Raw genomic sequence first — 25,071 nt, 5'->3', positions numbered from 1 at the left:
CAACATGGTGCCATGCTACTGCTTTTCCTATTGTGAGGGCATTAGCAGAGTCTCCTGTCCCAGCTGTCCATTTTCATTAAATTTCCAGAAAGCATCTTTGAGAGCTTGGTAGAGGAGGTACAGTTGTTACTGGAAATGGGGAGGGAAAAGGGGTGTGTGTGGGGGTGTGTGTGTGTGTGTGTGTGTGTCTGACAGTCACACTCACAGGATCACACAGACTATTTCTGATGGGGAACAAGAAACCTGCAGACAGTGCAGAGCCATTTTCCCAGGCCAATGTGGAAAAAGACCCTCCCTCCAACAACTGCGCTGGTGGATAGAGAATTTCTCTAAGCCAGTCGTAGGGCCCAGTATGTGAAGTGGGACCAGACACCTCTGCTCACACAGCTCCCTCCTGCCCCAGCAGACTCAGCTCAGCCCTCCCCATGCCACGTGGCAGCAGGGCGGTGGTTCCCCCCTGGCTCACCAGCTGCCTCTTCTGTCTTTCGTTTTTAGGGCTGGACATCACTGGTGGTGGGTCCCACTTACAGCTCCGATTCTGGGAAGTCTTGCTGGTGCTTTAATCTACAAACTCTTCATTGATTTTCACAACCAACCTGTCCTGGAAAGTGGAAATGAGAAAGGCCAGGCAGTGGTGGAGACTTCTACGCTGTGATGGTCACATGCTCCGATGGAAGGGCTTGACAGCAAAGCCTATAGGGATGTATGGACTGACAGCTGAAGGGAAACAAGTGGATAAGGGCATGTGCAATGGTGCTGCTGGAGCGCACTGTTTCTCCAGCCTGCAGGTGGTAAATGAGGGACTAGTCTTCAATAAACCTACAAACCTACTCTGCTTAACCCGATAAACTGGGTCTCTGAGACACTGGGCAGATCTGGGTAGAGCTAGACCTGTCTGTGACCCAAAGAAATTATTCAATCTCCCTGTGTAAAAAATATACAAAAAAAAAAAAAAAATCGCCACATACTGGAGAAAAGCAAAGCAGAGCTGCAACATTCCAGATACCTGTATGTTCATAGAAATCAAAATACAGGATCCAACAGTGGCAGAAACAACTTAGTTAATTAAAGAAATTTTGATCTGGAATATTCTTTGGTAAGAGGTAGATACTATGCTGATGGATCAGGGGCGTAAACTTGCTTCAATTTGCTAATCTGCCATGCTAACCAACACCTAGTTTGGCAGAGCACAGACAAGAGCAAGGACAGTCTGAAATAGAAACCTGAATCTGATTTTGCTTTTCATGCTTGGTTTTGTTGTTTTTTTTTTTTTTTTCTTTTTGGTCTGAACACTCAGGAAGCACCAAAAAGTTAGTAAACTAAACTACAGGGTCTCCTGAATCCTGGCACAGTTCTGCTGGAACATGTCAGTGTCACGGAACTATGCGTGTTACCGACAGGCTAGACTTTACTATCACCATATGAAAGGATTCAGACAACTTCTGTGGCAGCATCCCCAAATAGTTAAACAAAAAATACCAAAACCAAACCCCAACCCTTTTCTCCACTCTGAATGCATGAGAAGTGTGGGAAAGTGCCGTGCTCCTGTAGGAATTCTGCCATCTCCATCTTAATAAGCAATTGGGCCTGCAACAGCCTTACAAGTTTGAGGTATCATTGGATTAAAAGTAAAACAGTACCAGAAGCTGCCTGTTCCCAGGGGGTTACAACTAGAAAGTGCTTAAGCAAGTATGGTATGTATGCCAAGCACGTGACTGCAGTCCAAGGGTGGGTACCGTGAACACACAACCCAGGGATCTCCAAGAGTAGGAAGTGACAGAACATTGCTACTGCACAGAATTCCAGAAAATGGCATTTACTGGCTTTAATGATCATTCACATCTCACTATGAAAAGGATTCCTAATGTATTACTGTGGCATGGGGTGAGGTGGAAGGTGCTGACATCTCTGCTTCCTCATTAGAGCTGACCTTATGTTAGTAAAGCAGCGACAGCACATCTTCACCCGGCACAAGACACATATTGGCTTAAGAGGGCTGAAGAGCATTAGAGGATTTCCCTCATTTGGGGGTGGCAGACAGCAGCTGCCAAGCAATGCAGCAACTGCACTTGAGGGTGGTCCCTGGGCAGTGCTGGAAGCCAGCAAAGCGTGCCGGAGCTGGGGCTGATGGCTGCAGAGATTTTGAACAGAGAGTGCAGGACAGAAGTGGAACAGCTGTCACACAGCCGAGTCTTTTGGTCTATGTGAACTAAACTGGGAACTTCAGAGTAGCTCAAGATGGGATTAGCTAAAAGACACCATAATCCATCCCTGCTCAGTGACAGATTCTCCACTGCATTAAAAAAAACCCCAAACAATCCAGCCTGCACCCTGCTCTTACCATACATTCTTGTGCATGCGCTCCCAAAAGCATCTTCAATCACTCTGGAGGAAAATATTAAAATCTTTATTAAAATACTATTAAGCACTTACAGGGTGGCTTCGTCTTTCTGAAGGCCGTACAAATACTTGTGAAAGCCTCACAACATCCCTGTGAGGTAGGTTTGTCTTATGTAATTATGTGACTGTTTCATAAAGAAAAGATGATGCTGTTTAAATAATTAATGCTTATTTGAAGATGGTGACTTTGACTTCCCTGCTTAGGCACAAAATGTGTTGGTTGCTACCATGTGTTTCCAGCACATCTAAGAAGACAGAATGGCATAGAAAAGTAATGGAAACAATCAGATGTAACGGAAAACTAGCAGTGAATGGGTTAAAGTGCAGTTCTAACCTGAAAACTTACAGTACAGAAAACAGCATCAGGGGCTTCTAAGGCTGTAGGATCTCAGTGGCCCCTGGTCAGATCCTGCCCAATTGAAAAGTGATAAAGGATGTCTGAATGGTCAACTTTGCAAATGACTATGTGACAAACCAAGGGGTCCTCCTAGCTTACGGCACTCTTACCACCACTGACCTGCCCTGGCTCAGCAGTTCACACAAGACGAGAAAGCAGAGGCAATGAGGGATCTTGCAGCTTATGCCTGCCTTCAGGCTTATTGGGAAGGACATCACACAGATGTCACTATCCAAAAAGATACGGCACAAAGGCCAAGGAGTAGTCTGGGCTGTAGAGCAAGTGACTAGGCCAATGCAGAGACATGGAAGCCCCAGGTCCCTTTGTACCACGAATGTCAGAGAAGAAGTTGGAAGGAGCACAGGGAAGTGCAGAGTTTGATTATGTCTGAAGCAGAAGATACTTCTTTTTTTCGGTGGGTTCCAGCCTGCTCCCATAGCATGCAAGGTCAGGACAGGTTTCTTTCAAAGGAGGTGGCAGAAACATCTTCATACGCTCTATTTCAGCATGGGTCTATTAAAGTAACAGTGACTTACATTGGCTTTCATTTCACTGCTGTAGTTGCACAGGAACAAAAGCCTCCCTATAGCGCAGTGACATCAAGGGCTTCTTCATGCCTTCTGAAAAGTACGTGCTGCAAGCAGCAGAAGGGAATAAAATCAACGTCTCAAGTTTTTTTCGCAGTCTCCAGGAACTATATCCCTCCCATGTCAAAGTACATTGCGGCAATATTTCATGCAAATGCTACATGTGTTTTCCATGGGCACATCTATTCATGCACAAGGAACTTCATCTGAACCACTGAGACGCTGCATCAGGGAACATCAAAGCTTATTGCAGATGTTGTCCAGGGTCAGACCTGGGGGTCTCACTTCCTTGAAGAATTCCCAGCTGGTGAGGATGTCTTGGAGAAGGTCATGCTTGTGTGGCTCTTTTGGGAGCCTGCTACCTGGGAAAGTGGTTTCTTTTTGATCACTGGCGTTTTGTTCTTGCTTTTAAATACCTTATTGGGGTCCAGCTTGTTCACAAAGGAATCAGCTTCTTCAGAGAGGAGAGCTGTGTTGATGGTTATGGGTTTATACATGTTAAACCATTGCTGAAAGGCAGGATGGGGAAGGAAGAGGTTAAAATCAAACTGCAATTAGACATTTCCACCCTGTTCCCCCTCACCCCGAGAACTGATTTTAATCATACACCACTTATCAGTTTGCAGTTTACAGGACTGCGCTGAGTGCCTTGTGATAAGGATACACAAGGCATAGCTACAGCCCTGGAACTGCCCCACATTCCAGGCAGGGAAGAGGAGAACCAGACACAAACCTAACACTACCTTTCCTGCAGTGTAACTCCTATCAGGAGCAACTCCTGATTTAAACCACAGGAGGAAAAGCAAAGAGAGGGGATGAAACTAAACCACATTTATTTAGATTCAGAGAAGCAGAAAAGATTAAAAAACCTTGGAATTTAAAAGTGCTTATAAATTGGAACCAAACTAGTTGAACTTCTCAAAATATAGCCTCCCTCCCTTCACACATACAATAATGCAGTTTTTTTAACTCTTTGTTTTTGTTTCTCTTCAGCCTGGTTTTCATCTAGAAGTGACCACGATTTTTTTTTTGGTTCCCGGATGCCACCATAATGTTATGCCTGCAGTTCTCATCTCTTAGTGTTTTTCCTATCAGTTTTCCATTGATGAAGTCAGGAAATAAAGCTGTAGGGGTTATGGTATTAGAAATCCCACTGAAACCATCAGCAAAGTATTGAACAAGATAAACAAAAGATCAGTACCAAAATGTAGATGGCAATCTATTCATGTACTGCTTAATGGAAAACAGCTTTAATATAGAAGACCTTTAAAAATGATAATGGTTAACATACCAGGAGGATTTTAACTAGCAGAGGCTGCAAATGATTAGGGAATACATGAATGATTTCACTAAGGTTTGTGAATATACTGAACATAATAAAATATTCTAGCAGGAAAGTTACAGAAAGGCAGAGCACAGGCATATCTTAGAGAACCATGAACACAGCCCTGACTGATAAGGTAGAGCACAGTATAACAGGGAAGACAACAGAAATACAAAGAGCCAAATTCTATGGCCATTGATAAATGGGAAGTTGGCAGTGATTTTAGTGAGTAGTTCTGATGTACGCACAGGGTTGAGGCAGGACCAAGGACTGTCATGCTGGTAAGACAGCTGTCGTGTCTGGGTGAAGTGCAAGACACTCACTGAGACCTGCCAGGCCTTGCCAACATGCACAGACATTGCAAAGGCTTATGCGCTGTGTTCGGTACTATTGTCGGATCCATTCCCCAACCTCTCACAAAGTGGAAGCACGATTAGGGCTGAAAGCCCAGTCAAACACAGAGGAATGGCAGGAGTCTCTAATAGCAGGGTTCTGGCAGATCAGAATAGCAATTTTAATAATAATAAAGGGCTAGAATGGTCATGAGGCTGTACCTAGAGCTCTCCTACAACTACTGCTAGAACTGCTGCTATTTAAATTGCCCCTTTTGGGGCATCATATTTATCAAGGCATCCCTTCATGACCGAGAAGGATGCAAAGGAATTAATATTCTTGTCAAGGCTCAAGCTCATAGTCTTCCTCTGGGCTTCTGTCTAATGTGTACCTGGACTTTCCACCCAGAGAGCAGTAGGCTCTTGTTCAGTGCTATGCCCAGAAAACTGATCTAGAGAGGTGGCTTTACATCTCCTCACTTTCCAGCAGTTATGGAAGTGGAGGTTGGTTCAGAGTCAAGAAAGTAAAGAAATAATTGGGGTTCCACCACCTGCTATTAGAGGTCAAAGGTAGAGCCCAACTTGGGTCAGACAAGCAGAGTTAACACAATGTTAGTAAATTCACTAACATAAACAAATGACTGTCAACATGCTATAGGGGAAAGACTCATGCCCCCTTCCATGGCTCACCAGGGAGGCCCACTTGAGCCTACAGATTGCTTGTCAAAAGGTGGGAAGATGTTTTTCCAGTCCATACTTATATGAAATACCGACAAACTGGATCCTGCTGTCCTACCTTGGCCTGGGGGCTGACCCCATAGCTGGTGAAGGCGTACTGCCACTGTGGGAGACCCAGGTGGGTAATGAGCAGGCGGTAGTAGGCTGTGAAGGTTTTGGTGAGGAAATGCCAATACAGAGCTCTGTCCAGGAACCATATCTCTGTGTCTGGGGAGACAACTAGCACAAAACAAACACAAATTATACTGTTGCTTTGCAGTGATAAGATCAACCCCTGGCCATTGTCAGGTGGGAGACACAACATACTGATCAGAAAGGCTGCAGCTTCTAAAATGCAGTCTCCCTGACTAACATAGATGACTATCCAGAGGCAATGTGGTTTAACGGATAGAGGATGGGGACTGAAAAGGACTTGGTTCTGCTCCCAGCCTTACTAAAAATACTCATGCAGTAGCCATTATATTCATTTTCCACATTGTAAAATGGATGCAATGCTATTCCTTCCCAACCTGGGACTGATGTTCTACGTGGAACATGCTTGGACATCAGCAACTTTGTAGTGCAAGTTCAAAGTACAATTATGGCAAACATTTATCTACCCCACAAAGTTAAAAGCAACTAACTCAATTGTCAGTCATCTGGATTACTGAATAGAGTCCAGAGTCTGGAAGTCATGGGAGTGTGTGATGCCAACAAAAACACATTCTGCAAAATCTTTCCACAGTGATCAAATATTTCTATGGTGGTGACATCCTTCGGAGCATAAAAAGAAGTGATTTTACTAGGGAAACAGAGATGCCAAACATTGTCAATTAAACACACTGCCTGCCCCCGTGCTGACATCAACACCTGTAAACAATCCTCCCCCCCTTGCCCAGGTTATTCACTGCATATGCTGAAATTGCTAAGACTGGTAGGCAAGAGGACAAGAAAGAAGTTTCTGCCTTGGGAGCTGTAGTCACACCCAATGAAAGACACCAGATAACAACCAAAGAGTTTTCTTAAGAACAGGTATATCGCAGTTGCACACCCCCCCCAGCAAACATACATGTATACACCTACACCTAGTGACCTGTGCACTGTGTCAGATGACAACTACTATACAAGTGACTCGGGTACTTCACTAATCCTTGACTGATGGCAGTTTTCTGTGTATCTGTCAGAAGGAATAGCTCGGCTCACGTCTTTCATTCTCCTGTTCAACCCTTCCTGCCAAGTTTTGACCTAGTTAGTACCTGGAGGCTCTGCATCCATGCACAAGGTGGAAGAACCAGTCTAAGTCTGTCTCAATCAGCTAAGGGCCTTTTTTACCATCTACCATTTGCTTCTAAGCAGCGTCACACCCTTTCTCATCAAAATGTCAGGGAATTGTTCTGAGACATACAAGTAACCAGAGAAATATTAGTGGCTGAGCTCTAGCCTTCTGCATTATTTCAACATGATTGTCTGTAGGTCATACGTGAATACTTTCCTGTTTCAGTATGCAAGTATGCTATGCATGAAGAAATCATAAGTTATAACTCAGATTCAAACACTAAAAAGAAGGAAAACGTTAGCTCCACTTAAGTCTCTGTAAGGTTTAGCCCCTGACTTCAGTGGAGACAGCATGTCCCAGTAAATGTTCATCTACAAATTGCAGAGAAGATCAGAAATGTAAGATGATTCTATGCATGTGGCCTCCAGACACAATCCACAACAAGAGATGGCTAACTTTGCTCTTTTCAGTCTTACCTGGTTTAGCGTGCTTATAAACAAGACAAACTTTCCCATTCCCATTGCATGGGTCTAATTCAAAGATAAGACTACGAGAATCAAAGTGCGGCTTTGCTGGTTTGTCTCCATTACCTGAAACAAGAAAAAAATCTTCATGAAACATGTTTGGAAAACTGACTGTGACTCAGGTGCAAAGAGTCAATCTACTTGACACATTAATAAATCAGCTGAAGAAGAACTAAATCAAACTATTTTATTTTTACTTCTTGGAAAGGATTAAATTCCCTGTGTTAAAAAAAAGGTGAGAAAAATTTTAATGTCCAGTAGGAAAACAAACCACAGAGTCAAAATCTGATGGCTGAAAAAAGACATCAAACTGCCCTCTAGTCCTTCCCTGGCATAAACTAAAATCAGCTTTACAGATGTCACTCTTGAGAGGTGTTTGTCTAATCTTTTCTTAAAGTCCTCCAGTGTTGGAGATGCCACAATCTGCAGGCAATCAACCCAAATCCATCGTTATCACTTAGAAGTTTTCCTTATGTGGATCCTGGATCTTCCTTGCTGCAGTTGAAGCCCATTACTCCTGTTCTATCCACCATCTCTTTTTTGCCCTACTTTCTTTTATTTCTAAGAAGGACAGAGAGAACATTTTATTCTTTTTTCTGGCAGAAACTTTGATGAACTTGGAGACATACAGATTTCTTCATACATTCCAGTGTGACATCAGTGTCCTTCTCAATAGCCACACGATCTGACTCATATCCGACTTCTTACCCACAACCACCACATAGCCTTTCTACAGGACCATTTTGGGATCATGTTGCTGCAAGTTCTTGCAGAATATAATTTTTTGAAGAATTCTAATGCTGCTGAGGAAGAAGGGAGACATAAGAGCTGTACTCTTCAGAAGAGCTTTCCATGAAAGTCAGGATAAGAACACTGGTGGGGATGTAACTTTTTCTCAGTGTATCTTGTAAGTGCATAAGTGGAGGTCTGAGTGACTAAAGGGAAGCAGAATATGGCCCATTTCATTACAATGGCTAGAAGATCAGGACTGCAGCCAAGCTGGAATGCACAAAAAGAAAGTTTCAGCCACATTTAGAAGCTACAAGCGCTATAGAGATTCAGAGATAAGACTGAAATCACATAGCAATTTTTTAAGGAGTCGGCATGACATCTAACTCTGTTCTTATCACCTTATTCCAGTCTTGTTAGATTGTAAGAGAAAGAGTGGACTTTTTTTTGTCTTTTTCTCTCCAAACTGCAGGACACTCAGCATTTTTAGGCAGTCTGGAAACACACATTTTCTAGTGCCACCTCACACTTACATGCATTTACCAGAGTTATTTTTCCAATTCCAAAAAGCATATCCAGCTGTCCTTTCACTACCAATACAAAAACTGTTATCTTTTGTTCATGTAACACCATAAGCACATGAAGACTTTAGAAGCTGAATCACTGGAGGAAGACTCAGTTAAAAACTGAAATAGGGAAAAGGCAGAACAGGAGACCTGCCATGCTATTAAGAGAGTAATTAAATAATACTAGTGATTGGCAGCATTAAGAATCCCCACGAGATTCACATCATACAGGTCTACCTCTCAAGACTGTAGGGAACTAATAGGACATATAGTAGATCTGGCCCAGGAGACAAAGAAAACCCCATCCACTTGGAGTGGTCTTTTCTGTTTCTATATCTATGTGCTATATCCTAACATTACCCTAAGAGAGCAAAAAGGATGAGACACAGCACATTTTCTAGCCTGTTAACGGGACCTTACCTTCCTCATCTGTGTCATCTTCCAGGTCAGCGAGAGTTGGTGCATTAGGCAGAGTGTACATAGGGGAACCCCCAAGTCGACATAGCTTTGAGACACTATTAATCACCATGGAGCCCAGGGGCATTGGGGTATCTGCAATGAGACCGATCATTAATCACATCCAGTATCAGGAAAGCACAGGAGGTCTTTCTTTTTCCTCCACACATCAGCTCAACCTCTTCTAAAACACAGAGAGGGAGAAGAGATGGGTATACCTAGCAGGCCTGTACACTTAAGCCAGTCAGGCTCCACAGGAGCAAAAATTAGGCTTTTTCAAACATGGAATCACACTTACAGGTGATGCCACACCATCTCAGAGCTGTGCAGGTATGAGAACTGCACTGCTGACTAAGGCTGTGCTGCAGCTGTTAGGTCAGTCCTGTGAAATTGGCTATTAAAACTCCTGGCTAACTACAGCCACCTCCTCAAAACTCTTTTCCATGCTGCTGTCCTTCCTACCAGAAACCACCCCACCCATTCACAGCTTATTGAGCAGCTCATCCACTTCCACCCTATGTATGTGCTCAGGGTGCATCCTCTTGGTTCCCACTCCAACACAGGATTTTATCAGTGTGTCAATGTGTGGGTGTTCCTCAATGAATGCTTGAGGACTTGTCACATGTCTCACCGTCTGAGGACTAGTATTGTTACCAGACATCAAGTCAACATGCACTCTGTTCAGCCATGTGTCAGTGTGAAGGCACTACTGGATGCTTGCTCAAACAAGACAGTTATGTGAGCTGCCTTGGTCTCTGTGCACTTGTGTGCCCTGAAAACAAGACTCTTTCAGAGGTCACATTAACTCCCACTTGAAACACGATGGGACTCAGTGCAGGTGCTAGAGTCCTGACGTCAACTGTGTCTGAAATGAAATTCCACTTCCTGAAGAAAACCTTGTATTTGACATCGATCTCCTGAGGTGAGCAGTGTCCACAGCCCACTTTGACAACCTCACTGGAAGGAAATAAGAATTAGGGTAACAGTTGCAGGGCTCCAGTGCAGACTGAATGAACTGCCTGATTCTTGTAAAACAAGGATGGACAATAAAGCTCAGTCCTGCTCTCACCTCCAACACTGACTCCAGAAATAACTGCAATGACTGGACTTTAGCTGGTGGAAAGCAGAATCAGGCTCTGGCATGTACATACATGTTTTAATGAGAAACAGGCATTATCAGAGGGCGACTCCTCCTAAGGCTTTATGATAGGATAGTGTGCTAGAGCTGCTGCTCTCTCCATGAACTACAGAGGGAGTCTAGGTATTAGATTTAAATTACATACCTAAATCTAAGTGTCAACAGATGGCCAGCATATTACAGAATGGTATTTATGTCATGTAGACTTGTTTGTTTTCTAGCCAGTGTTCTGTGTACACGCCTTTTCTGTGGAAGTCCAGCACATGCAAGCAACAGATTTTGCCCTGTTGCATCAGAAGGGACCTCTGATGTGCACTTATATTTTTTTCCTCACCAGGATGTCTCTAAAATAGTCTACGATGCCATGTAGGATTGTATACACTTATTTATTCACTTATTTATTTTCTATAGTCACCAATCAAGCTGTCTAGCAGAAACAAACTACTTCATTTTATTTTCAAGTTAAGGAATTTTTCATTCAAAATTACTTGGTGCTTGTGCTTTTGCTCAGACTAATGCAGGATGCTGACGGATGTGTACTGACTATGCAGAAAGTAAGTTTGAAATTAAAGAGATTCTGCAAAGGAAAGGGGTATTGGTGGAGAGGAACACATGGACTCACCATCAGTCTTCACACTCCAGGTCATCTGGAAGCCATCAGTCATCAGATAGAAGTTCTTTAAATCCTCTGGCAATATGCAGGCGTTTTTCTGCAAATCACAAGACACTTAAAATGTTATGGGGGAATGCAGAATGTGCCTCAAACTCAAAGAGCAGCTGAATATCGCTACAGAAACATTTGCCACCAAACATTTTGCTCAACTCCAAGATGAGTCAGATCAGCTCAAATATCATCCTGGAACCTTGACAGAAAACTGCATATATCTTGGGTCTGCCCTGCTGTATTAACAAAGATGACTTGGGAAAATTTCACAATGAGCAGCCAGTCATCACAAGGTTATTACAGGATTGTTCCCCAACTAAGAATACATATTATCCTGTGACACTACCAGCCACTCCAAGATCACATACATAAGAGCAATCAGCTTTTTCATATATATGGCTTATAAGAGTAAAGTCTTGGTTTAAGTGAAATAAAACTAAACCTACCTGTTCCACTAGAGCATATATAATAGTATTAGCACAAGGGCTCTTTTATTCTGAGGGCTTTCAGTTCCAACTAGGCGAGAGAAGCATAGGCTCAATAGCTGCACATATTCAAGGAGGTTTGACATTTCACTTAACAAAGAATATGTGTGCAAACACACACAGAGCTAGTCTCACAAACCTGTTGGTCTGGCTTCATTCCACCAAACTTCAGCACTTGCCCTGCTTCCTTCTGAGCCAATAGTGAAAGAAGCAACTCCAGTGAGCTGGTGAGAATGATTCTAAGAACCAGGACCCTTCTCCTACACCTATCTTGGTTGTGGAAGGAGCCTTTATTAACTTAGACTCTTCAGTTAAGCAACAAATACGAGGAAGGAAGGATAAAGGCTTAATCCTCAGAACAACAAGAAGCTATAGGCAAATGCAGGCACTGCTCCTGGTAACAGGACTGGCTGCAGACCATCGACCCTCTGTTCCTGTTGAAGTGGCAAGAACACAAAATGAAACAGTATAGAAGCCTGTCAGTTTTAAGAAGACAAGCAACATGCATGACTAAAGGAGTTATCTGTTGTTTTGTTTGTAGTTGTTTTGTTTGTAATTGTTTTAGAGAAAAAAAAAAGATTGAGAAAGAATGAAGTGAGTTTGCATTTAAAGTATCATCAAACTCAACCCTCCAAAAGAATCAGACTCCAAAACTCAGGATAGTGTCCAATGATACAGGTTCCACAATCTCTGCGTTGACTTGTCCAAGGGCTGCCCCAAACTCCCTATGAAAAAGTTTACCTAAGTGCAGTCTGAACCTCCAAGGTGTAACTTGTGGTCATTCTCCCTTTTCAGTCCCATGTGATTTTAAATCTGCTCAGGAACAAAGACACAAATAAGCCCCTTGAGGGTCAAGCTTTGTCATTAAACCAGGAGGATAGACAACTTCTTCTTTAAAATGTTGGTCTGAAACCTGTTTATAATCACAGGACTTCGGGAGCTACATTTTACTGGGAAAATGGATAAATAATGTGAGATTTGCAACATAGCATGTCTGATAATTCAAGTACTTTTGTGACAGGATTTTCAGCCTTTTCTAAAAAAGATGTATTTCTTTCATTCAGCCAAAGACATGCTGTTGGACATGGCCTGCTCTTTGTGCAGTGAGTTTGACATTCAAACCCAGAAAAGATAGAATTACAAATGTCAAGAACATTTAGAGGTCAGTAGTGCTGTCCCTCATATAGGCTTACCCTGTCACAGATCAAGGTGTTATTCAGGCAGGTATTCACAGCCTGGCCTCAGAGGCCTGGGTGCGTTTTGGAGCAGTTACAGAATTGCTTTGGAGAAAGCAGAGCAGTCAGATGTTAATAGCTTTCCAATACTGTGCCTCTGCTGGGACTACTTTCCCACAGCTCCCAGAAAATGTAACATTCAAAGTCTCATAAAATAAAGGTAGAGTATTCTGGTAACCAGTAGCTAAGGAAAAGAAACATGCACATGCAGTTCATGTAGCTCTGCTTCACTTGGGGCATGAATTTGTAACATCTCAAGAGATGCTGATTAGATTCTTCCCCGTGTCTGCAACTTGTGCATATCCAGTTATCTGCCCTGATGTTGCCTCAATGCCTCTATCCAGCAGGAGCTACCTGCCAGCTGTGCATCCAGCTGCAACACCGCCCTCTGTCATCAGTGTCTGGCATGAGCAAGTGAAGGTGCTGGCCTCTCCTGTCCACACCCTCTCCCTCCCCTAGGACCAGGGCAGCCCTTCTGCCTGTTAAAGGCCTATTCACAGTCACTTTCTTTGAGTTGTTACAGTCCCTGTCCCCTAAACTGTGGTGTATATGCTGTGCAAGGACCCTCTAACCCACCCACAACCTCCACTCCTGTGTGTTAACTTACTTCCTAAGCATATCTATTTATGCCAACAGACTGCTGCTGACAAGTCCCAGATATTAATGGCTTTGCAGCTTGTGATAGAGCAGGTCACTTGACTTGCCCCATCAGCAGCATGGTTGCTAGCACAGTGCTTTCCTAACCCAGGTAGGGAAAATTTTCAGAGGCGACAGGTATTAAAGGAGACAATCTGATACTGTAGAAACTTTGTTTTGAGGAGAAATTATTGTCCTTTGATAAGAGCCTGCTGATGGCTGAGGCCCTAGTGGTAAGCATCAGGAGATTACCAAGCCACATGGACATATCTGAAGTTCTTCAAATGCCTTTAACAAACACACCTTCATCTGTGGGTTCTTCTCAGTCCTAAATATTTATAACTTCATGCTGTGCTTTCACCACTTCCAATTTCAAGCTGTAGCTGCAAGCACAGTGACTAAGTTTAAAACTATGAAGAAAGAAAATATGACAGACCTGCTACAAAGCCTCAGAAGAGTACAAATGTTCACACAGCACTTCCAGCCCATTTCAACCCCCCCAATTTTAACTAATCTACCCCAGCAGTAAAAATACATATGGGAACAGCTCTTGACTTTAGTGGGTGTTCTCCTCTAAGCAGGAGAACCAGATCCATTGGGATGACAAAATCTAAGATTTTGAAGCTTCCACCATAGTATCATTTTAAATACTAGCACAATCCAGGTGCAGCCCAATTGAAGAAATGTAGCTGATTAAGACAAGGAAAAAAAAATCATATCTGGATAGGCCTTCTGCTCTGAATCCTCCTTTTCTGGATGGAAAGATCAGCATGTGCATGTTTCTCCAAATGGCTGCCCTCCCCACTTTATTTTAGGATTCTCTTAACCATACCCCTTCGCATGACTTTCCAAATGATGGTGCAAAATACAGGGGGGGAAAACGCAGAGCAAATCTGGGATCTATAGGAAAAGGCCTCTATACAGAAAGCTTCACTAGTATCCACCTCTCCCATTTGATGGAAAGGATTGACTGATCTGTCATAATGCTTAGCCACATGATCCTATGACTTCAAAACAGTGGTCTTTTGACAGCAGAGTCAGAGAAACAAGCCACTACTACATATTAAAAATGGCTTCTCAAGCTCTGTACTCTTCCTGCTCAACTGGTAGTTGTGATCTCCAGCCCCATAAAATATAATATTCCTAATAACGTGCCAGAACTGGCTTAACCACAGCCTTGGCAAGCAGCTGTTTTCACTCCAGTCATCTGGTTCCACTCATCAGCTCATAAAACAAAATATCCCAAGTGCCCAATATGGTGTGTGAGGTCTACTTCTTTTGTTTATTGTCCATAATATGCCCAAATAGTCTCCCAAGAAAGCACAATCCATTGAGGAAAGAGAAGAACATTAGAACCAGGGTAGCCTTGCTGCCAAGATCTGACCAGTGCTGGATCCAGAGCTAAAACACTGACATATGGCAATTCACTTAAAGCACTGTTGTAACGAAGCCTCCCAAGCAAATACGATAAAGAAATGGACAGCAATAATAGAATCACAGAATGGGCTGGGTTGGAAGGGACATCAAAGATCATCTAGTTCCAACCCCCCTGCTGCGGGCAGGGACACCCTCCACTAGACCAGGTTGCCCGAAGCCCCATCCAACCTGGCCTTCAACGCTTCCAGGGGTGGGGCATCCACAGCGTCTCTGGGCAACCTCTTCCAGTGCCTCACCACCCTCATAGTAAAGATTTTCTTCCTAATATCTAATCTAAACCTACCTTCCTTCAGTCTAAGGCCATTACGCCTCATCCTATCACTACACTCCCTGATAAACAGTCCTTCTCCATCTTTCCTGTAGGCCCCTTCAGGTACTGGAACGCTGCTATAAGGTCTCCTTGGCGCCTTCTCTTCTCCAGGCTGAACAAGCCCAACTCTCTCAGCCTGTCCTCATAGGGGAGGTGCTCCAGCCCTCTCATCATCTTCATGGCCCTCCTCTGGACTCTCTCCAACAGCTCCATGTCTTTCTTGTACTGGGAACCCCAGAGCTGGACACAGTACTCCAGGTGGGGTCTCACGAGAGCAGAGTAGAGGGGCAGGATCACCTCCCTTGACCTGCTGGTCACACTTCTTTTGATGCAGCCCAGGATACAGTTGGTTTTCTGGGCTGAAAGTGCACACTGCTGGGTCATGTTGAGCTTTTCATCAATCAACACCCCCAAGTTCTTCTCTTCAGGGCTGCTTTCAATCCATTCTCTGCCGGGCCTGTAGTTGTGCTTGGGATTGCACCGACCCACGTGCAGGACCTTGCACTTGGCCTTGTTGAACTTCGTAAGTTTCACACGGGCCCACCTCTCAAGGTTCCTCTGGATGGCATCCCTTCCCTCTAGCGTATTGACCACACCACACAGCTTGGTGACATTGGCAAACCTGCTGAGGATGCCCTCAATCCCACTGTCCATGTCCCTGACAAAGATGTTAAACAGCGCTGGTCGCAGCACCAACCCCTGAGGAACACCACTCGTCACTCATCTCCACTTGGACATTGAGCCATTGACCACAACCCCTTCAGTGTGACCATTCAGCCAATTCCTTATCCACTGAGTGGTACATCTGTCAAATCCATGTCTCTTCAATTTAAAGACAAGGATGTCATGCGGGACAGTGTCAAATGCTTTGCACAAGTCCAGGCAGATGATGTCAGTTGCTCTTCCCTTATCCACCAATGCTGTAACCCCATCGTAGAAGGCCATCAAGTTCGTCAGGCATGATTTGCCCTTAGTGAAACTGTGTTGGCTGTCAAAGCATATCGCTCTAGAGAGACTTCCCTAAAAAACTGAATGAGTTTTATCCAACTTTGGGGGAGAGAAGAAAGGGATTTATGTCAGTTCTCAAGGCTTCCACATAGCAGAGCACACCAGTAGCCACCTTTCTCTCTCCCTAATGTCATGCTGTTTCATTACTGGTCTGCCCTAGTTGCCAGTTTAAAGATGTTAATTTATATAAGATATGAAGACATTCTTGTTGCACCTTTTATAAATCTGATCTGAGGTGGGCTCCCAGAAAACCACCTTGCTTGGACTTCCTGCCCCAAAAGGCACAGCGCTGGGGTAGACCTGTCCCCCACAGCATAGAACAGGATTTGGCAATTGTCTTGAGGACAGTGTTGTGTAGCAAATGTTTTAATCAGCATATTATAAGGCCCCACAGGAGGGGAACGCTGTGTCAGAGACACCATCCACCTTTCAAAAGTCCTCCAGCCTCTCCTCTGTTATGCAGCTCAAAGAAATATACCTTTCCTCATGCACAGGTTCTGCTGGATCCACTTCTCAGCCTCTCCCATGGTCAGGGCCAAAAAGCAGGTTTAACATGGGCAGATCCCTGTGCCATCAGGGGTGGCAGGTTTACCTAATGCTGAGGGAGGACATTACAAGGAGGATTGAAAGAAGGACCCTTGTGGATGCACATGCCTGTATGCATGCTTTTTAGTCAGAAAGAGATATGATAGAAGCAACAAGGAAGACTTCTAGCCAGAAACCACCACTGCAGTTCCCACCGAGATTTACATGCAGAGAGTTTCTAAATTGTCTGGCAGCCCAAGACAGTCCACAACAGGAAAGCACCAGACTGCTTCAGGGCTTTTTAATGGTTTTATTACAGAAAAATAAATCTTTGTAGACAAAGTGCATAAGGAGAAACAACAAATTTCCCATGCAGAGTTGTAGAATATCGATGCTCCAGCAACAAGATGGGCAGGTATTGCTTACAGACAACTAGGAGCAGTTCAGATGCTGCTAACAAGCCGGTTAGAGGAACAGGCAAAATGACCCCCTTCATTTTGCTTGGCCTGCTGAGGTGCTGAGCTCTGTGACCTCCAGCTCCTCCTAACAGAATGCAATTTTCTATTTTTTGAAAGCCAAAACAACTATATGAGTGACTTATTTCTCTTCCGGTTAGGGCAAAAAGAAAATGTGGTTCAGACATTGTCTGACACTGCAGATACCAGAGTGCCTCCTAGCAATATTTTAGTATAACACTACTTTTAAAAACTGCATGTGAAGGGGAGCAGGGAAGTCACCAGCCTAATTTTAGGAGTTGCAACAGGTTCATAGGACAATATACAGTTAATAGCACTGGTGTTCCAGTGACCTGGTAACTCTGTCTCTACTCTCCCTTCTATTGCTTGTCTCACTTTCTTGGGGAAAAGATAACATCCTGGCAGGTCTAAATATCAGGAAAGGTGAAAAAATTACCTGTTTTCATTGAAATATTTTCAACAGCTTTAAAGTTTTGGGGAAGCAATGCTACCTATGTAGTATTGACACTTGACAATCATATACCCAAAATATTCTTGCAAGTGTGCTGATTTCCAATAAAATATTCAGGATTGATTTCAGGTTTGATTTCCTGAAGTGTAAGACTTAACAGCTCTTTCTGCCTTTACAGAAAGCCTTGGAAAAAGTATCTTCTGCTCTCCTACTGTCTTACTGTCATGAAGCATACCTTCCCCTGCAAAGCCTCAGGGCAGCTAATGGACATTCAATAAGCTGATCTAAGATTTTAAAATTTCCATTGAAGTATCCAGTTAAATACTAGCACAAACCAGGCACAGCCCAATTTAACAAACAGCTGATGGAGTAAAAAAATTTCACGTTGCTAGCATTATGAGAATATAATTTTAATCATTCATAATTTAAAAAAGGTTGATTTTCTTTTAAGAATTTCTGAATAGCATAGATTTTCTCTCGGAAGAAATACCTTTTCATTACCAAACTGAAATAGGACTGGAAAAATTGCTTCTAGAAAAAAAATGTAAAAAAATATAATTTTTAAGAATAGAGCTTTTATTTGGTGAGTCTCGATGAAAAGAGAGGTTTTTTTGAGAAAAACAATGTAATTTTGGGAATAGTTTGACCAATTTTCCTTACATCACACAAAAATCCCTGCAAATACTTTCATAACCAAAGATGTAGAGGGGAGTTAAAAATATAGACTGTGACAAGATCTTGTTAAAAACCTGAACTACGGAGAAATGATTACATGCATAAGTATTGCCACCTAGTGGCTACAAAAAAACCCCCTCCAAACGGTCATAAAAACACTGGGTACACATAAACTTCATTCAGTTTCAAGTAGGATGAGTTTGAGGAAAAGTGACGTGCAAGTTCATCCTGGAAGGGCCTTGTGAGGTGCTGAGTGCTTTGCACTTAATCATCACTGCAGGACATACTGCAATTGCATGGACTGTGTTAGATATCAGACTTCATTCCCAAAGCTCAAGGAAAAAAGGAAAAAGAAAATAGTTATCTTTTAATTCAAGAAGGCAGATTTCAGGTTTTGTCAATGCAATTGGGACCAAAGCAAAGACAGAGATAGCAAAGTCCTTCACCATTAGCAGTTCAGCTCAACTGTATCTACTTAATTTTCACCATTTACTTCCACAATTGACATGGTCCATCACTGGGTGGAGGGGGGTGGGAAAGCTGTAGTTTTGTTTTGACATCTTTGGACCAAAGTGCTTTTGGTTACAGCATTTCGAATTTTGAAACAAATCCAATTTAGTTCAGAGAACAAGCAGCATGTGAAAATGACAGCAATACTGTGTTCAGCAGAAGCAGTCCTCTCCACTGAACAGAAGAGTGAATGAATGTCACTCTGCTGTCCCAGAGCTGAGCTGGTTCAGTCAGGGTGCCTCAGACTTTCCAGCCCAGTTAATCTGACACCTGAACAATAGCTACAGGACATCAGGAAACAGGTCACATGAACCTGAAAAACCAGACATTTCTGCCTGACCAGAGTTGCTGGCTACTGTACAAGTTTCAGTAAATAACACAGGTTTACAGCACATACATTGTGACCTGGATTTATAAATTCTTGATAAATATCAGTAATAGGGCGTTACTACAACTCCTGCAAATTTTTTCACACTGCTTAGGAAAAACTGTAAATGGCAAGGTGTCATCAAAGGGGAAGTTATTTTATGTAGTGGTAACAAGCAAAGTCTCTGGGAGCATGTGCGTTAGGGCATAGCTAGGGTTGGAGCAGAGGTTCACTCAACTCCATCCTCTGCCATGCCCCTTGCCAAAGGCCAGTCAGTTTCTACTGTCACTTCCCTAGATATGAGTGACGTCTAGAAAGCAGTTATTTCCCCACGGTCATGGGATTGATAAACACATATATATTAAAAAACAGGCCCAAAAATGCCATCTCTGCCCAGCAAAGTCACACAACAGTATTTGGGAGCCCTCTGGTCACATAGGTCAGCTAATGTGGAGTCAAAGTAGCATGTGCCCTTCTAGTCTTCTAGAAGAGGCAATGGAACATGCCTTGGCCAAAAGATTGGGTCAGTTAGCCAAAGAGCAGGTGGAAGGAGGGGCTATGAGAAATGGAAGTGAATAGCTGAGACTGAAAAGAGAAATAGATAACTGGAATGAACTGGGTTGCTCAGTGGTATTTTCCAGCTTTTTACCTTTAATGGCCATATATAATAAAGAGCTTCTTCATTTTGTCTCAAAGGGAGCTGGAAAATGGTTTCAGACCTAAGTCAGAACAATGTTTGTTCTCCGTTGAGTCACCACTGCTGCTGCCTACTGCAGTTACATGATTTCTTCTTAGAGTAGTCATTCTGAATATATCCACACTCATGAAGTTTCTCTAACAGATCAGGTGCATGTGATAGCCTAAAACATGGAGTAATACTTGATTTAAAAAAAAAAAAAATCTGTTTAGGCTCCACGGTGCATCAAACCTGGCAGCAGGCTGTCTCACAAACAAACACAAGGTAGCCATTGCATTTGACATCTCCATGGGCTGCTGCACGTTCAGACTGACCTCACTGCAATATTATCATGAAAATACTCACTTGCTCCCATGAAATGATTGTGTGGCGTTCAGCTGGCTCCTTTTCCACAAATGTCACCTCAGCGACTCCTGGAGATGTCTCTAAAAGGAGAAAGAGGAGCATGTTTGACACTGTGAGCCAGACAATTCTGCAAGTTAACCTGACGGACAGCTGGGGAAAAGGCATTAATGACTGCAATCGTGCTGGTGACCAAGCAGTCACTTTCTTTTTTTGTATGAAACTGTATTCACCATGTCTTGGCATGAGGATGCCTAGCACTGCACATGATGCCATCCTTTGATCTTTTTTATAAAAATATATACCCATACACACATATTTTGTATTCAAGGTGTGATCTTTTGCAGAGGTTTCATGGAGACATCAGCCATGGGTTACTGGGAAAACTCCAGGAGAGAGATGAATCTTTCTTTGTAAGCATGCCCTGTGGTTTTAGTTGGGTAGGATATTCTCACCTTGACACAAGATGTTGTGCAGTGTTGCTGTGAATTGCTAACAACCGTACTCCACAAAAAGGGGCACCCTTCCGTGCTGGATTCAGTGGGTTTGACCAGATGCAGAATCTGATCCTGGTGAAGGGACTGGCATAAATACACATCAGTTCTCTGGAATCCCAGCTGGACATGTGCAACTTACTATTGCACTTACCTTTTTATAATGTTTTACTTCATCTACAGCTAACTGAAATAGTTCCCACTCACTTCATTCACTTTGGATCAGGTCCAGAAAGACTACCAATTTGTTGTTGTGGGAACTGCAAGCCCAGCACAGGGCCGTGGAGTAGAAGTGATCACTATGCAGGGCTTTCAAGACTGGCTCTGCTGTGAAAGTATTGGCTCCCAAAGCAGTCACACATATTGTAATTGCTTTCTGGTAAAACATACACAGTGCACTAGACAGGAAAGGCAGGCACTAGAGAACTTTGGTTTGCTTTTTATCTCCAGCACTGGGCTTTTAATTCTAGCAGTGGCATTGCCCTTGTCTGTTCTGCTGGTGGAAGAGCAGCACTCAGTTTCAGGATGTCTAAACTTTGCTTTAATTGGAAGTATTGATTGTTATACTGTCAGACAATTTAAAAGACAAAACAGAGCACCAGAAAACCAGAAAGATAAGACAAGAAAAAAATAAAAACATAGTAGGTCACCTAGGTAATCTAGTGTGGGGTCCCAACATACAGAAGACACTGATATTTTGTCAATTTTCACTTCAAATAGGTAGATGCAAGGCGGGGGATCTGTCTCTTGCTCAAATATAAGCTGTCCATATGTATTCTGCTTCTGAAGTGTGTGGAATCAATGATCTAACCGGTCTTTTCCATCTAAGCTATGAAAGCTTTATGACAAGTTAAGAGATTATAATAACAGAGTAATTGTTATTTCTGTGATCAAAGAAAACAGCAGGGATGTTTAATTCATCATGCACAATGGCTTGGCTGGGATGACGGAAGATTATTGTATCAGTCAAACAAGATGTCTAGGAACGGGAGAACTGCAACTTCTAAAGAGGTCTGAACCAAATCCAAGATCAAAAGAAAGAGAAATTCTGTTTTAAAATCCTGAATGTTATATTAAAAATATCCTGTGGGTAAACTGAAGACCACATATAACAGATGTGCATAGGTATGGATGGAAGCTCCACTAAACATTAATGAGGAAAAGAAGTTGTCTCCCATGGGTTGCTTTTTCTTCCAGATGGAAGAAATGAAGAAGCCACCTAGGTTAGACAAAAGATATAGCATAAAGCTTAATTAGTTCAGGACACTCCTCCCTATTAACTCCTCTGCATCAAGATCACAGTACAGTCTGTCCTATTTTTAGGACACTTCATCTGGAAGCTTCCAAAAATGCTTTGCAGTATTAATCAGAAAGAGTTGATGTAATGGTCCGACACAACGCCGAAGCAGGGAATCACAGCATTATCAGTCCTTACAGTACTGCTAGTACTGCCTATAAGTTGGATAAACTCTCTGCATCTTTTTTACATGTCTGAATAGTTACATTCTTATCTAATAAAGACTGGAAATAGTGAAGCAGGGTCCTGCTCTGGGCAGTCCAGAACAGCTAACACCTCCCATTCAGATGCAGTTGTGAGCAATCAATCTTTCTGGAATTTGCTATTAGTCATAGAACTTCAGCAAAATGTATCATACTGGCAATGGGAAAGATGCCTCTCTTTTTTCCTCAAATTATAACCTCCATAAGGCTTGTGAGAAATCTCCCATCTTGTAGGGACTTCCACAGAGACTACAAGATAAAAAACCAAAACAATGCCCTCCCCCCCAACCTCATATATAGAATTTGTTTAAAGGAGGGTTTTTGAAATGGTGACATGAATATTTCTTCATAAAGCTATTGGAGAATTGGGCCTCAATCTCCCATATACTATACATGCGAAATATTTTTGCTTAGAAGGAGTATGTTGAGTTTCATTACATGATCATTTCTATCTTCTGAAAAAAATGTTTCACAAACTCAACAGAGTTAAAAAGCATTACTGCTTTTATGTTATGGTAGGCAGAAAAGTATCTACTGGCTTCATAAGACTTTCCATAAGAAGATTCAAAATAAGATAATTTCTAGTGCTGCAAACTACTGAGTAAGACATCTTTCTGAATGAGATATCCTTTGATTTGTGAAAGAAACAATCACTGAACAGATTGGTAATGTTTCTGAATTAGTTCAGCAACTCTAATTAATACGGTGGCACAATTTACATGCTTTGGATTACTTCACTGGGAAAAAACGTGTGAAATTTCCAGGAGCGGAGAGATGGAGAAATGAACCAGAGTAAAACATCACAGCAATGGACCAGGGTGCATTGCCGTATTGCACAATGCAAGTTGTCAGAGATACAGAGAAACAAAAAAACCCAAACACAAACTGGGAAACACCTTCCACGTGAAAGGGGTGCTACAGGTCTTCCAGAGACAAACCTGCACTGCCATGTCTTGCCAGTGTAAATAATACACCTACTCCAAACCGTTTATATGGCAACATTAATTTTGGACATAGTTTACATCATGCAGATTACATACATCTGAGCCTGGGTGGTGAAAATGTGGACAGAGCTAGGAATTTTTTTTACAAAGAGCTACTTCAAAGAAGCATTTGCCATGACGGTTGCCAGTAGTTTCACCTTTTAAACGCTCTCATTTAAACGATAACGTTATCCTGACCTCACAACTGGAGAACAAACAAACAAACCAACCTCCAAGAAGTCCAAAGATAAGTCAGTAAGAGAACACTGAACAGAGATCGAGGATGAAACCATGTCCTCACCGAGGCCCATGGCAAGAATTTTGCTCTGATCTTTTAATCTCGTCTGCCTGAGCAGATATCTACAAACACGTGCAATCAGCAACACACTTAGGCTACCAGATGAAACTCACTGTCCTGCAATACAGCAGCTGGGTGAGGTAATTACAGCAGTCACTTTTGGCTTTAAAATTAATAGAAAGAAGTTCTGGAATTTCAACTTGTAATGTTGTCGTATGCAAGGCTTGGGATAGATGTATTGCTTTCCAGCCACACAAATAATGATAGTTCTGTGCCCCAAGCTGCTGCCAGATAAAAGGTCTGATGATAAAAATCCTTTACACATGCGAATACTTTCATCAATTCTTGTGATTCTACTTCCATGAATAAAGTTTTGTCCGAGACGCCTTACTTTTAGATATTGAATGCCTTGCACTCCTGCTGAACTTCAAAGGGAACTGCAGGGATGTGAGAAGGCTCAAGATCTGAGCAAAAACCAGAGATGGTAAGCAGGGCATGTTGTGGAAAAAGTCCCAGGGTAGGGGAATAAGCTGCAGGGTGACTATTTATGGGGAGCTGATCCTGAGGACATTCACAGATTAGTCTTCTGCAGAACACTGCACCAAATTGAACTCCTTACATCGGGCACACTACCTGCTAACCCCATGTTACAACACAGGCTAAAATTTATGCATGATTTTGAATAAAACACCACTTCCTTGGATTTTTTTTGAAACTGTAGGGCTTTCTTAAGTCAAGATATTCATGATTTCTGCCATTGATTCAAATGCTAGAAACAAGGTTTTTGCGTGTGAGCGCACAAGCAGCAGAGCAATGTGATTCCAGAGGAGAGGCCTTGACAAAATTGACAGACACCGTGTGACTGGGGTTCACCCAGCAGCGCCGTGGTTGCCACTGCTGCAGGAGCCCAGATCTCGCAGCCCGGGGCTGCCAGCGGTGCTGGGCCGCAGGGCTGTCGCGGGCGGCCACGGCCGGGCCCCGCCCCGCCAGGCCCCGCCCCGCCAGGCCCGGCTCCACCGCTGCTGCAAGCGCCTCGGGGCTGGGACCTCGGGCCGGGGCAGGGGCCGGGACCTCGCAGGGCCGCCCGGGACCTCCACCCTGAGCGCTGAAGGAGGCGCCCGTTCCCGCCTCCGGGCGGTTTCCATGACAACCGAGTGACCGCAACCCCACCCGGTGCCCCGGCCCACCGCAGGCCCGAGGGGCTCTCCCACACCACCACTCACCCAGTATCCGTGTGACCCCCAGGGTGAGCTTGTCCAGGTAGGGCTTGATGCTGGCGGAGGGCTTCTCCTCCATCCTCCGCAGGCCCCTGCCCGGCTCCCCTCACCGTCAACGCCCCAGTACAGCGGCGAGACCGATGGGGGCGTGTGTGTGTTTGCGGCGGCGGACGGAGAAACATAACCCTTTTTGTCCTCCCTCCCACCCTGTAGACGCGGCTGCGCCGCGAGGTGCGCTAGGAGTAGTAGTTCTCCCGGCCGATGCCTCGGTCGGCCTATGGCGGGCGGGACGCATGAGGCGGCCTGACGGGAGCG

The 25,071-nt window shown here is 43.5% G+C and overlaps 3 protein-coding genes across 4 annotated transcripts in view; 2 read left to right on the top strand and 1 right to left on the bottom strand.

Moving 5' to 3' along the window:
* LOC129199382 (aquaporin-7-like) overlaps positions 1-2,558 on the top strand; it is a 30,682-nt gene extending 28,124 nt beyond the window's left edge. Inside the window, exon 7 of the mRNA XM_054809797.1 lies at positions 496-2,558. Coding sequence (XP_054665772.1) covers positions 496-655 — 160 coding nt within the window. The 3' untranslated portion in view covers positions 656-2,558. The remainder of the gene's footprint in view (positions 1-495) is intronic.
* TPGS2 (tubulin polyglutamylase complex subunit 2) lies at positions 2,392-24,991 on the bottom strand. 2 transcript variants are annotated; one of them, XM_054809795.1, is made up of 7 exons: positions 24,763-24,991; positions 20,268-20,347; positions 11,069-11,156; positions 9,273-9,404; positions 7,510-7,623; positions 5,837-5,997; positions 2,392-3,893 (listed from the first exon to the last, which is right to left on the bottom strand). In XM_054809795.1, exons 1-7 carry the CDS (start codon positions 24,833-24,835, stop codon positions 3,666-3,668), a joined length of 876 nt encoding a protein of 291 aa, XP_054665770.1. In that variant the 5' UTR covers positions 24,836-24,991; the 3' UTR covers positions 2,392-3,665. The 2 variants fall into 2 exon arrangements, with proteins under 2 accessions (XP_054665770.1, XP_054665771.1); XM_054809796.1 differs by lacking the exon at positions 5,837-5,997 and having other exon boundaries at positions 3,753-3,893.
* The window catches only part of KIAA1328 (KIAA1328 ortholog), a 180,218-nt gene continuing 179,740 nt past the window's right edge, over positions 24,594-25,071 (top strand). The window contains exon 1 of the mRNA XM_054809792.1: positions 24,594-24,799. The gene's annotated coding sequence lies outside the window, so the exon portion shown is untranslated. The remainder of the gene's footprint in view (positions 24,800-25,071) is intronic.

Source organism: Grus americana, chromosome Z (genome assembly GCF_028858705.1).
Source record: "Grus americana isolate bGruAme1 chromosome Z, bGruAme1.mat, whole genome shotgun sequence".
Classification (NCBI taxonomy): Eukaryota; Metazoa; Chordata; class Aves; order Gruiformes; family Gruidae; genus Grus; species Grus americana.
This window is presented reverse-complemented; position numbering and strand designations above follow the sequence as displayed.